This window comes from Lissotriton helveticus, chromosome 7, assembly GCF_964261635.1.
Source record: "Lissotriton helveticus chromosome 7, aLisHel1.1, whole genome shotgun sequence".
In the NCBI taxonomy this organism is placed as follows: domain Eukaryota; kingdom Metazoa; phylum Chordata; class Amphibia; order Caudata; family Salamandridae; genus Lissotriton; species Lissotriton helveticus.
This window is the reverse complement of record NC_136068.1, coordinates 1,859,213,254-1,859,224,617: the sequence shown is the minus strand read 5'-3', so window position 1 is coordinate 1,859,224,617 and position 11,364 is coordinate 1,859,213,254. Positions and strand designations below refer to the sequence as shown.

The window sequence follows — 11,364 nt, the reverse complement described above, 5'->3', positions numbered from 1 at the left end:
ATTTACCTAGAAAATTGTTTGGATATTGCAAGGTTTTAAGCTCAAAACAATTGTATACAATCACAGTGCGTTGTTTTATGTTTTATGCTTTATGCCTGCTATATGGTTATGTATATATGCCGAATAAAGCATTTTGAACTGAACTGAACTGAAGAACTATAACCTCTTTTTTTAACTTTGCACATTTGTTTTGTACATTTCGTCCATCTAACCCTACAGAATGCCTTGCCCTAGACCGTCCATCACCACCCCCTTTTGCCCTAGACCGCAGCAGGTGGAGGCCACCACATGCTGTAACAGCTCAAACTGGCGCATTATCAGTCTGTATGTGGCAATCAGCCAGCACATAGAATGACAGTGGGCGGGGTGGGGGCTTCTCTTGTGCTCCAAGTGTGAGGTGGCCCCATCAGGGAGCTGAGGCCTTTTGCAGGGGAGCAGCTCTGCTCCCTGCAAGTCCCAAAATTACGGGCAAAAGGCATCTGTAAAAGGGATCCTCACGGACAATTGACGTGAGGTACAAATTACGGACGGTCGGTGAAATTTACGGACAGTTGGTCACCCTAGTAGTGTACCAGAGGAAGAGCTTGGCAAGGACCAGGAGACAAGGCCTGGCCACTGCAGCTGCCGAAGCCTTGTGTGATCTTTGCCAGGTAGAATTACCGGCCGATAAGATTGGATCCAGCGATCCGGAAAACGACAGAAAACCACGCAGGGCGTAACTGGACTCCTGCTGCTCTAAAGAGCTGTGTAACTTAAAACTGTACTTTTATGATGAATATGTTCTTCTAAAAGAGAAAAAAAAGAATAGAAAAGATTAGTCCTAGAACGCCCACATAAGTGAATATCAAGGCACCTCTACTGCATCTGTGCCGCATTGCTGCCCTTCATCTATTCTGATCCTATTTCAGGTCGATGGACCGGTCCTTGGCCCGTGTCCAGCTCACTTCAATACCCTGGGCGCGTCTTGGAAATACCCTGTGGCCGCTGTTCTGGAAGGAGGTTGGGCTGAAGCCTCTCACCTGCCTTTGCCACTCCACCAACTTCACCCAAGGGAAGAGAAGAGTCCGGAGAGCGCTCAACGACACCCAAGTGGCACCAGGTCTTTGGTGAGGATGGCCAAGAGTATGTCCATCGAGGAGATGGTGCTGAAGCTTACCACCACCAGGTGTGTGGGAATCGAGATCGCCAATGCCACCAAGTCTCTCACCTTGAAAGGCGCCAGGTGAGCTACACTTGGCCACCATGGGAACCCGGCTTCCTTGGTACCCAACTTTCCTCTGATCTACTAAGGCTTGCTGCGAAGTGTGTTCTTTTACTGGGCTTTTACACTGTGCTCTATACCAGGATTTGCTATCACTGTACAGTAAGTCATACAATGAAAACAAGCATTGGCAAAGCCAATAGGTCTGGTAGATAATCGAAAGTGCTGAAATTTATATTCGCGCACTGACTCTTCGCTATGTGCATGGTCTCAATCGCTCCTCATCCATGCTATAGGTCACACATCATTGAACTCAAGTCTCCATTCATTGACCATTGACTCCTGTTTACATTCTCCCAGTAGCCAAAATGTTCACCAATCAAGAGGTACATTTAGTTATAGGCGACCTGTTGTTTTTGCCAGTGCTTGTTTGGAATGTCCCCTGTGAAGATATTTAAAAATGTAATCTAGACCACAATAATGAAAACCCTGTGAGCACATTTGATATTTTTATGTATGTAGATTTCGAAAGATTAAAGGAAGGTACACCTAAAAGTAAATTATATTAAAATGCATATGTCCTTTTATTTTCATGTTTTAGTTACATGTGTTTGTGTCTGTGCATCCGACAGAACTGGTCCTTCGACTTGAGTAATTATAAAAACTACAAAATCATTTGCTGTCATGAGAGCATTATTCATCCTCTTTACAAATCAATTTCTGAAGTTCTGTGTCAAAACTCATCAGGAACTTGTATAATCAAAGATAAAATGAAAGCACTATATTAATCTAAATGTGTAGAAATGCATATCAGCATTCACTGAATAATTTAGTGGCCTGATCCCCAACTTAACATAATATTCCCACATAATTGTTGCTTAAACTTTTCAAATTTGCCCTGCAAGCTCAAACATTGCAGTGCGCTGTGGGCCATTTTGTCTACGAAAGTGAAAAAAGACTAACGTATGCTCTGTATAGACCTGGACCGCCTCTTTACTTCAACCACTGGGAGGGCGCTGGTCTCTCCATCCTTGAGTCTGATGCTGATGAAAGACCTTTGGGTCCCTGGAGCTCTCTGAAGCAGAGGTCGAAGTGGGCCGGATCGTCCCACACTTTTTAAATTTACAAAAATAATTCAAATAGATCTTGTTGAAAAGCATCTGTTCCTGCATGGTTAATGACACCTGCAGTGACTCCAGCTGAAATGGAAGGAAGGCGCCTCCTGTGCTGTGAAGGGAGGAGGGGGTGGTGCAGACCACTTAAGAAGAAACAAGCCTTCTCTCCAGGGTGCCTGACATCTGAAATCAGAATGTGTGCAGCTGGTTAATCAGTAAATCTAAAAAGAGCCAGTTTGGCTTTAGCTGAAGGAGTCATTTGAAGCTGCAGGGTGGCAAACAGTCTGATTCAGAGTTTGGCAAGGAACGGCTCCATCATAGTCGCAGAGGAATACCCTCTCCGCCAAACTGAAGGTCCGCCCGCCTCATTTAGACTCTGGAGGACCTGTGGTATGTCAGCAACGGAGACCATTCCATCTTTGTCGCTGACAAACTCCTCCCACATAGGTTTGGCCATCAGACCGCCCGCCCGATTCAGAAAGCAAAACTTTCTAACAACCCCCCACATCATGGGGGAGCACTTCAATGTTGAGGGAGTCATTTGTTTTTCATTTAAAAAAAAAAATCCCCCTTTGGGATTTTGTTTTTGAAAATAAAAAAACAGTGCTTAATTTGAGCCTGTGGTTTCTGGTGCTCGGCTCTGGCCAGCACCGGGAATTATGACACTTTGCCACATGGTGGTCCTGTCTGACTAATTTAGGTATGAGTGAGACAACAGTTACTTATTAATTCAGTTTATATTTACAGTGACTAATGCCTGCCTCCCACGCCATTCTTATAGATGCGAATGTGTGATGGTGTTCCGCGAGCCAGAATCACGCTGTGCGTTCACAGTGCTGCCATTAGAACGAATGCGTCTTTAGCGCGCATTCGTTCAGCACGCAAGTTGTTATAATATTCGAACACCAGTAGGGAAGGTGTTAGACTTTAAATCGAACACCATTCCACCAATGCGCCCCCCCTAAGGCAGTATTTTTGCACATTTTGCAGCAGTCTATCTTATACTCTTATACTGTAATACTTTTGTGTTATTTTTTTTATAATGACTTACATATTATGGGGCATATTTGTAGAGCGACACAAATCCTAAATTTGATTTATCAAGCCACATAAGGCCACCTTGCGAAGCCTTCCGTGGCTTGATAAATCAAGAGTAACGCAGCAAAGCACAAATCGCTGCGTTGTTACTCGGCCCCCGGGAGGTGTTCCATAGGTGGGGCGTGGGTGTTTCCACGCATCCACCCATGGATTTTGGTGCAATCCCAGATTTACCATCAGTGGTAAAGCTGGGAATGCGTCAAAATGCTATGCCTCCCCAGGTGAGGCATAATGAGGAGAAATATCTTTATTTCTCCTCATAATGCCTTTGGGGATTGTTCTTGTGCAGGAAGGAGTCCCTTCCGGAAAAAAAAATCCTGCTTACAACGTCAAACCACTAAATGTATAGCCAGGCCTTAGGCAATCCATGCCACAGAAAGAAATGGGCTTTTGAGCAATGTCCAGGATGAATGCCCAGTTCCTTAACCCCTTGTGTGCTGTTGACGAAGGGACGGTTGAGCTTCCCTCGTGACGAGCTGAGCTCGTCACAGCCGTTGGAACGTTCGCACGCGGGGATAATTTCCCCGCTGTGCTGAAGGTTCTAAAAGCGGGTGTGGTGTGACGTGCTCAGCTCGTCCAGAGGGCGGCTCCGCTGTGCCTCATGACGAGCCGAGCTCGTCAACAGCACAGCGCGCCGCGCGCGGCTCCCCTCCCCCCGGCAGGGCGGGGGGAAAACACCCCGAAGCCTAGGGGTTAATGTTACATGCAGCCACCACAAGGTCCCCTGCATGTCCTGCCTAACCAACTCCCAGTACAGATCGTCCTACCAGTAAAGGCAACCTAGTAGGTCCCACTGCCACACCCATGTCCACACTCATCACACCTGCTCTGGTGTGGATGGGGCCTCCCACTCAACCCCAATGTAAGTGACTGGTGCCAATGGCTCATTGGGAAACCCACTGCACCCAGCGTGTGACCTGCCATGACCAGCTGCTCCAAACAGACCAGAACAGGATCTGACCCACTCACCTCTGGCGCCCCTCCCTCTCCCTTTTGCCACAGTCGCCATCTTCTGCAGTCAGTATTCCTTCCACTTGGCCAGCTCTCTCACCATCAGCTCCATTTTGTTTCAGAATCAGGTGGCTCTGTCTTCCATTCCAAGAGGTTAAGAGTCTGTGTCTACCCTCTCCAGTAGTCTTTTCTTACTCCTGGTGCAGTCCATGGAATAGACGGGTGAAGCTGGATTCCCGGGGAGGCTGAATTCTAGAGGATCAAGTATGGTGAGCTTGCCTGCAAGAAAATCAGGGATGCTATTAGTGATAGCTTTGTAAATGATGCAGCTAGTTTTGAAGATGGGTAGAGTCAGCAAGGGGTACCAATGGAGTTCCATCAGGTTGGGGGTGAGGCGATCATACTTTTTCAGGACCTGGGTGAGACTTGGTGCAGCATGGGGCACCAGTGCAGCGAATAAGAGTCCATGGAGTTGGGAGTTAGAGACAATCCAGATGCAAGAGTGTGAGGGCTCGAACAGCAGTTCTGAAGTCGCTTTCCGGAAGAATCTGTTTCCCTTTCTTTAGAAGTGTTGATACAAGGCTGTCTTGTGTATTTTGGCACGGTGTTCCTTGAGTGTGAGGTTGGTGGCCAGTGTGAATCAAAGTGACTTGGCATTCAGCAAAGCTGGTGTTTGGAACTGTCAACAATCATGTAATTGCGGCCGTTTTCTACTGATTCTTGGTTGTTGTTCCTGACAAATAACAGGAATTCTGCCTTGGTTGGGTTCAATTTCAGGTAGGCAATGGGCATCCAGGCTTTGATGTTGTGCAGGTAATGTCTAAGGGATTGGATGTCTGAAACAGAGGAGACTTTTTACATCTTGATGTTGGTATCTGTGAGTAGAGCATCAAGTGAGAGGTAACAAACAAACCCTGGGGTACTCTACAGGTGATAGGGCTCTTTTCGGACCTGTTGGTGTCAATGTGAATAAACATGTTAGTTTGAAAGGTAGGAAAAGAACCAGTGATGGACAGTGCTGGTGAGTTCCATTTAACACTATGAGGTTTGTATGAGGGTAGGATGGTCGATTGTTTCGAAGGCAGCTGAGTGATCCAGCAATATCACAAAGGCAAGGGCCATCCTCATCTGTGGTTAGGTGCAGATTGCCTACAATGTGTAAGATCGGAGCCTCTGTGCTGCAGCATAATCTGAAGCCAGACTGTTAGTCATGCAGGAGATAATCGGCATGAATGTGATCTAGAATTTGAACACAGGCTGCTTTTAATGATAAGACAGATGAATGGTAGGTGAGTGATAAGCTGATAGTTGGGGACATCATCAGGTTCTATTGTAGGTTTAATTAATAGTAGGAGAATTTGGCCTGTCTTGAGAGCTTTTGGGAATATACCGGAAGTGAAAAGAGGTATTGACAATGGTGAGTAGGGATGAGTGAGTGTCCCTAGGGAGAGCTTTCAAGAAGTACAAGGACAAGACATCATCTTCAAAAGAAGTGGCTTTGAGGGAGTTAAAAATGTTGGTGAGATGTACAAGATGTAGGGCTTTGTAGGATGACCATTGTGGGACTCTCTGGAGTGTGTGTAATGGATGAAGCAGGCTTGATGTGTCAATGTGCTGTAGGATTTTCTGTATTTTTCACAGACGAAGAGGTTGATGGCATTGTATTTTTCTGAGGAGGGAGGAATAGGTGGGTCCAGCAGGGGACTGATGCAGTGCTTAATTGCCTTAAAAGGTTTTTTGCTTCGTTGGTGGTGTTGGTGTATGTTAAACTTGGCAGCCTGGGTGTGGGTTTCAACTGCTTTTTTTGCCTTTACCTCCTGTATTTTAACTGTGTGATGGATTTCATTTTACTGGTCATGATGCTTTGGGCACTTTGCCACTGCTGTTCAGTGCCAAAGTGCAAAAACTCCCTTAGTAAATTGTTGTTATGGATTGGTGTTTCTATAATTGGGTTATTTGGTTTACTACTAAGTCCTAGTACATTGCACACTGTGTGCCCAGGGCCTGTAAACCAAATGCTGCTAGTGGGCTGCAGCACTAATTGTGCCACCCACATGTGCAGCTTCGCAACAAGGTCTCAGGCCAGCCATTGCAGTGCCTGTGTGCAGTTTAGTACTGCCATGTCGACCTGCCAAGTGCACCCACTTCCCAGACCCTAACCTTCCCTTTTCTTACATCTGAGTCACCCCTGAGGTAAGCCCAAGGTACCCCTGTGGGCAGGGTGCAGTGTATGTGAAAGGTGGGACATGCCCTGATGTGTGTGGCATCTCCTGATAGTAACATACTGCCAATTTCCTTTTTCACTATTGTAAGGCTATTTGTCTCCATAGGATAGAATGGGGAGTTTGCTCATAACATCTTATGAGCACTACTGCCCATGGAAACAAGATAGTAAAATAAAGTTTGATATGCCTGAACTCAGAATGTTAAGATGCATCTTTTAGTGAGGGTGATTTTTACATTCTACGTTTGGAAAAAGACCACTTTTAGAAAGTAGGTATTTTCTTGCCTAACCATCCAGTGTGCCTCTGGTAGATTGTTTATTGACTGTCTGGTTTTGGAGGGGCATGGACTGGGGATGTGCATTCTGTTCAGACAGCCACTTGAGGGGGTTATGTGTGTCCTGCCTTTCCAGGTTGTGCTGGGCTGAACAGACCTGGGCTGCATTCAGAGTAGGGGGAGGAGATTTCTTTCACACCTGAATGGCCTGGTTTGCCAGAGACAATCATGTCTCCACCTCCTGCCAGGAAGCTGCACCAGTGAGGACAGAACTGGTTTTGGCTGGGCACAGACACTCTCTGCCTTCAGAGAACAAAGGATTTTGTATTATAAAAAGAGGGCCCCAAAACCCTGAACTTTACATCATTCTGGAATTCAAGAGGAACCTTTGCCAAGAAGAAGAGCCGGAGAAACTGAGGAGAATACTGCCCCTGTGCTTTTGCTGTCTGGGGTTTGCCTGCAGTGGCTGTTGCTGCCAAGGAAAGGGCTTTGCTGTGTCCCTTGCTTGAAGATGATCTTCAAGGGCTTGAAAGAGAGATTGCCTCCTGTTCTGAAGTCTCAGGGACACTAAGACTTTACCACTAGCTCCCCTGAACTTCTTGCTGGGAGTTCTGATCTGCTAAGAGGTGCCTGCTGCTGTTTTGGACCTCTGGAGGCTGTTTGCCTCTGGGAGCAGGAAAAGTAATGCAACTTCGAGAAGCGTGGCGCTTCAGCACCTGTTTCTGATGTATCGCTGAAGAAATCATCGCAGAGTCTGCGGCGGCTCGAGAAATCGCTGCAAGCCGCATCAAGTGCACCAATCTCTGAAATCCGAGGTCTCTGCATCGATTCTGACGCAGGCCTTGCTGTGTGGCTGCAAGAACCAACGCATTGTGGGATCGACGCATCCCTGATCCTCACGCATTTTACCTGGGCGCCACGACAGCAAGAACACTGAGGCCACAGGAAGAAACCAACGCATGACCTCTCTGCACAGTAAGAAACCGACGCATCACCTCCCCTTGAGTAAGAAACCAACGCATCACCGCCCCTGCAAGGCAGTAAAGCACTGACGAATCACCTCCCCTGAAGTAAGGAACTGACACATTGCCTTCCCTGTGTGTAAGGAACAGACACATCATCTTCCCTGCGACAGTTTTTCTTTGTGTGCGAGGCGCTTCTAAGGTACTTTGAATGAAAAGTGTCAAATATGCAATTTGCTTTGAACAGAACTATTTCTACCAGTTTAAAAGTCATTTTTGATTACTGTATTGTGGCTTTTTGTTGTTTGGTCTTGTTTTGGTTTAGAGGAAGATTACTTATTTTTCTAAACTGTAGTGGTGTCCATTTGTAGTGTTTTCACTGTATTACTGTATATGTTCACAAATTCTTTACACTCTGCCTCTGAGATGAGCCTGTCTGCTCATGCTAAGCTACCTAGGGGGTGAGCGGGGGTTATTTTAGAAGTGTATCCCCCTTAACCTGACTAAGAAGAAGGGTCCCTGCTGGTCAAAGGTACCTACCTCTGCCAACTAGAGACCCCCATTTCCAACAATGTAGAACTTTGCATTAACTGATGTGATGAGCTGTCTGAGTGTTGGTTGGAGGGAGTTCAGTATCAGTAGGTCATTAGGTCTGCTTTCTTTAATTTTCTCTCCTGTCTGTAAGTAGATCGCTTATTGTCAGCAAGGTCTTTAGTGTACCAGGGTGCTAAATGCTTTGGCTTTCACTTGTGTTGGTGTTCAGATGTATAGTTGATAGGGTGAGAAATGAATTCAGGCATTAGGCTTTCTAAGGAGAATTATTTTAAGGATCTGAAGGCTTGGACTTTTCTTCAGGTTGACCAATGGTTTGTTGGCAAACTAGTGGGTCCAATCTGAGGACATTGTTGGTTTGCATTGGATTGTTGGTAAAGTTAAGAACACAAGGTCAAAGATGTGGTCTTAGAGTGTATTGGTTGTGTGACATGCTGAACCGAGTTGAGTGTATTGACGATGTTGAGCGGTGTCCCTTGTTATTTTATTTTTGGGCTATAAGGGAGGTTGAAGTCATCTACCAGTATGGTGTGGGCATGTCAGATAGATGAGGTGGTGAGGAGATATGAGAATTCATCAATGAAGTCCTTGTTCTACCCGGGAGGCCTGAATATGAGAATGAAGGTGGCAGTGTGAGCTGCACAGAGTGAGATGTGGAAGGTTAACAGGTCCATTGAGTAAAGTGTTACTTACTTGCCTATAGTCCAGAACCAGGAGGACTTATGGATGACAGAGAGGTCTCCTCCTTTCCTATGTGCACAGTACACTTAATGGATGCTTTAGCCAGTGGGAAGAAATATGTCTAAGAGGGCGTCAAGTTTGTGATAGATGACGAGGTCTCCGATGTCTCGTGCGTGGAGTGCTGCAGAGCGAGCGTTATGAGCATGAGTTGGAAGTATGTTTTGTAGTTTGGGGGGGTGGCAGTTAGTGGGATGTGTAAAAGGTTGGGTCTATGTATTGTACGAATGCTATGTGAGTGTTTGGGTCATCTAGGTCTGAGTGTGATTGTGGTGATTGGCAGTTTGGGGCTTAGGGTGTAGGGTATGGCAGAATGGGTGTTCTGGTCCAAAATCCTTCCATGCCCTAACAGGCCAAACAGGTGATGCCCTTGTGTTTGTCTGCCCTTTGCGAGGGACTCCCAGGAATTGGGACGCCCTGAAGAGTTGATTAAAGTAAGAAGAAAGCAGAAAGTGAATTCACTTCCTTGAGATGGATGGTGGAAAATGAAGAGATGTCTCTTTCTGTGCAGACTGATGGTGAGGAATGAAGTCTTCATTGCTGACTCCTTTGGTTTTGCTACTTTGTGTGGTTTTCCTCATTGTATTCTGTCCAAGCAGAGTTGTGTTTTACAATGGCAGCTTATTACATCCCCAAAGTAAAGGAAAAACTTAAATATCAAGCCTGATTGAAGCTGGAGCATGGACCAATTGAGAAATGCTTGCCACTCAAAGTGCTACACTGTAATATCGAAGGCCACTGGAATTGTGCAATTCTGCAGCTGCAGTTTTCTGCATAATTAAGGAGCTACCTCATTTGCCAAATAATCCACCATCCACTGCTAAGCAAAAAGAAATTGTGTTTCTGGTTCAAATGGAACAAAGGTTACTAAAAATGCAACAATTCATTTTGCTTCACAAAGGGTACCAGGTCACCTTTTCAGTTGTTTATTGCTATATTTGGTGTTAAATTTGTATTAATGATGTGAAACCTTTGCTCTGACAGCTTAAACCTGTGTAAAAAAAAGAAATAGCAAAGAATGAATTAATACTATCACACAATAAGCTGCATTTTGCTGCACTGTTAGCCTTGTCTTAACACATACAACCCTTCTGCATAACTTGGTCCCCGCTGAATAATTCCAGTGGTGCTTGTTACTGCTCAGGTTTGATGATTACCTGTGAGTTTTTATATGGCATGTCTCAACAGAGTTGAGAAGCATCTCTAGAAAACCACAATACACATTGCCCTTCATAATAGTGTAGTCAGTTCCTGACTGCTGTGTTGTACTTGCTTATAATGACATGATATAATATGAGGGTTCATCACAAGTAATGTATTTTTAATGCAATTTCTCCCAACAGGACCTTCTGTGAAAGTGGATACAACTCAATTCCTCCAGCACTGACCATTCTTCCAGGAGAAACTCAAAACTGCGTCTTCGTTAAAAAGGACCTGACTCTCACCGGGACTGTTGGTCTCCTGACCTACGACTGTGGGAACTTTTCACTGGGTGTAATGTTCTCCAACCCATTTGATTACAACCTCTACAAGGTGTGGTATGGGCTCCACATCTCAGAAGACACCAAACAACATCAAGATTTGGAGACGCTTTATAACGACATGTACTACAAAATGTCCCCCAGCACGTTTTTCCAAAAAGCGGAAGTGTCAAAAACCACTAAAAGTATTGAGCTCGATTACGAAGGTTGTCGCGTAACAGCCACAATGTCCTATGACAGCAAGGCCATCCTCAAAGTAAGGATTGAAGATGTGTGAGGTCAAGTGGAGGAGAAAAATGGTGGTCTCCAAGAAAGGGAGCCACCCACTTTTTTTGAATTATGTGCTATGATCATGTCTGTAGATTTATCACCCTTGTCTTAATTGTCTGTGAATTGTCAAATAAAAAGGATACTTAACTCCATGTGGTCTCCAAAGTTCCATTCTCAATACCACTTCTTTCATACTCTATGTGTGGGGAAAAGAGTTATTTTCTTTGCTCTCGTGCTCTGACATTTTCTGCAAGAGATTTTGAAGGATGAGATCTCAACTTCCTTTAGCTAAGAAATTGTCTGCTGAGAGTAGGAATGGTGGGTGTGGAGGAGAAGGGGAGAATCAGAGATGATTTAGGCAGCTAGGGTTTCTGAAATGTCCTCACAGAGACTAAAGTGAAACAAGAATATGTTGAGTTACAAGAACTTTTCTGCAGATTGCCTGATGGCTTCAGTGAAATGATGTGAATGTGAATTCTCTGAAGAAGAATGTGGGT

The 11,364-nt window shown here is 45.3% G+C and overlaps 1 protein-coding gene across 1 annotated transcript; it reads left to right on the top strand.

Moving 5' to 3' along the window:
• The first annotated feature begins 1,060 nt into the window (after positions 1 to 1,060).
• Positions 1,061 to 10,874, top strand: LOC144769763 (DELTA-actitoxin-Afr1c-like). Its single transcript, XM_078653942.1, has 2 exons — positions 1,061 to 1,222; positions 10,460 to 10,874. The coding sequence occupies exons 1-2, from the start codon at positions 1,113 to 1,115 to the stop codon at positions 10,872 to 10,874; spliced, it is 525 nt and encodes a 174-aa protein (XP_078510068.1). The 5' UTR covers positions 1,061 to 1,112.
• Positions 10,875 to 11,364: the final 490 nt, after the last annotated feature.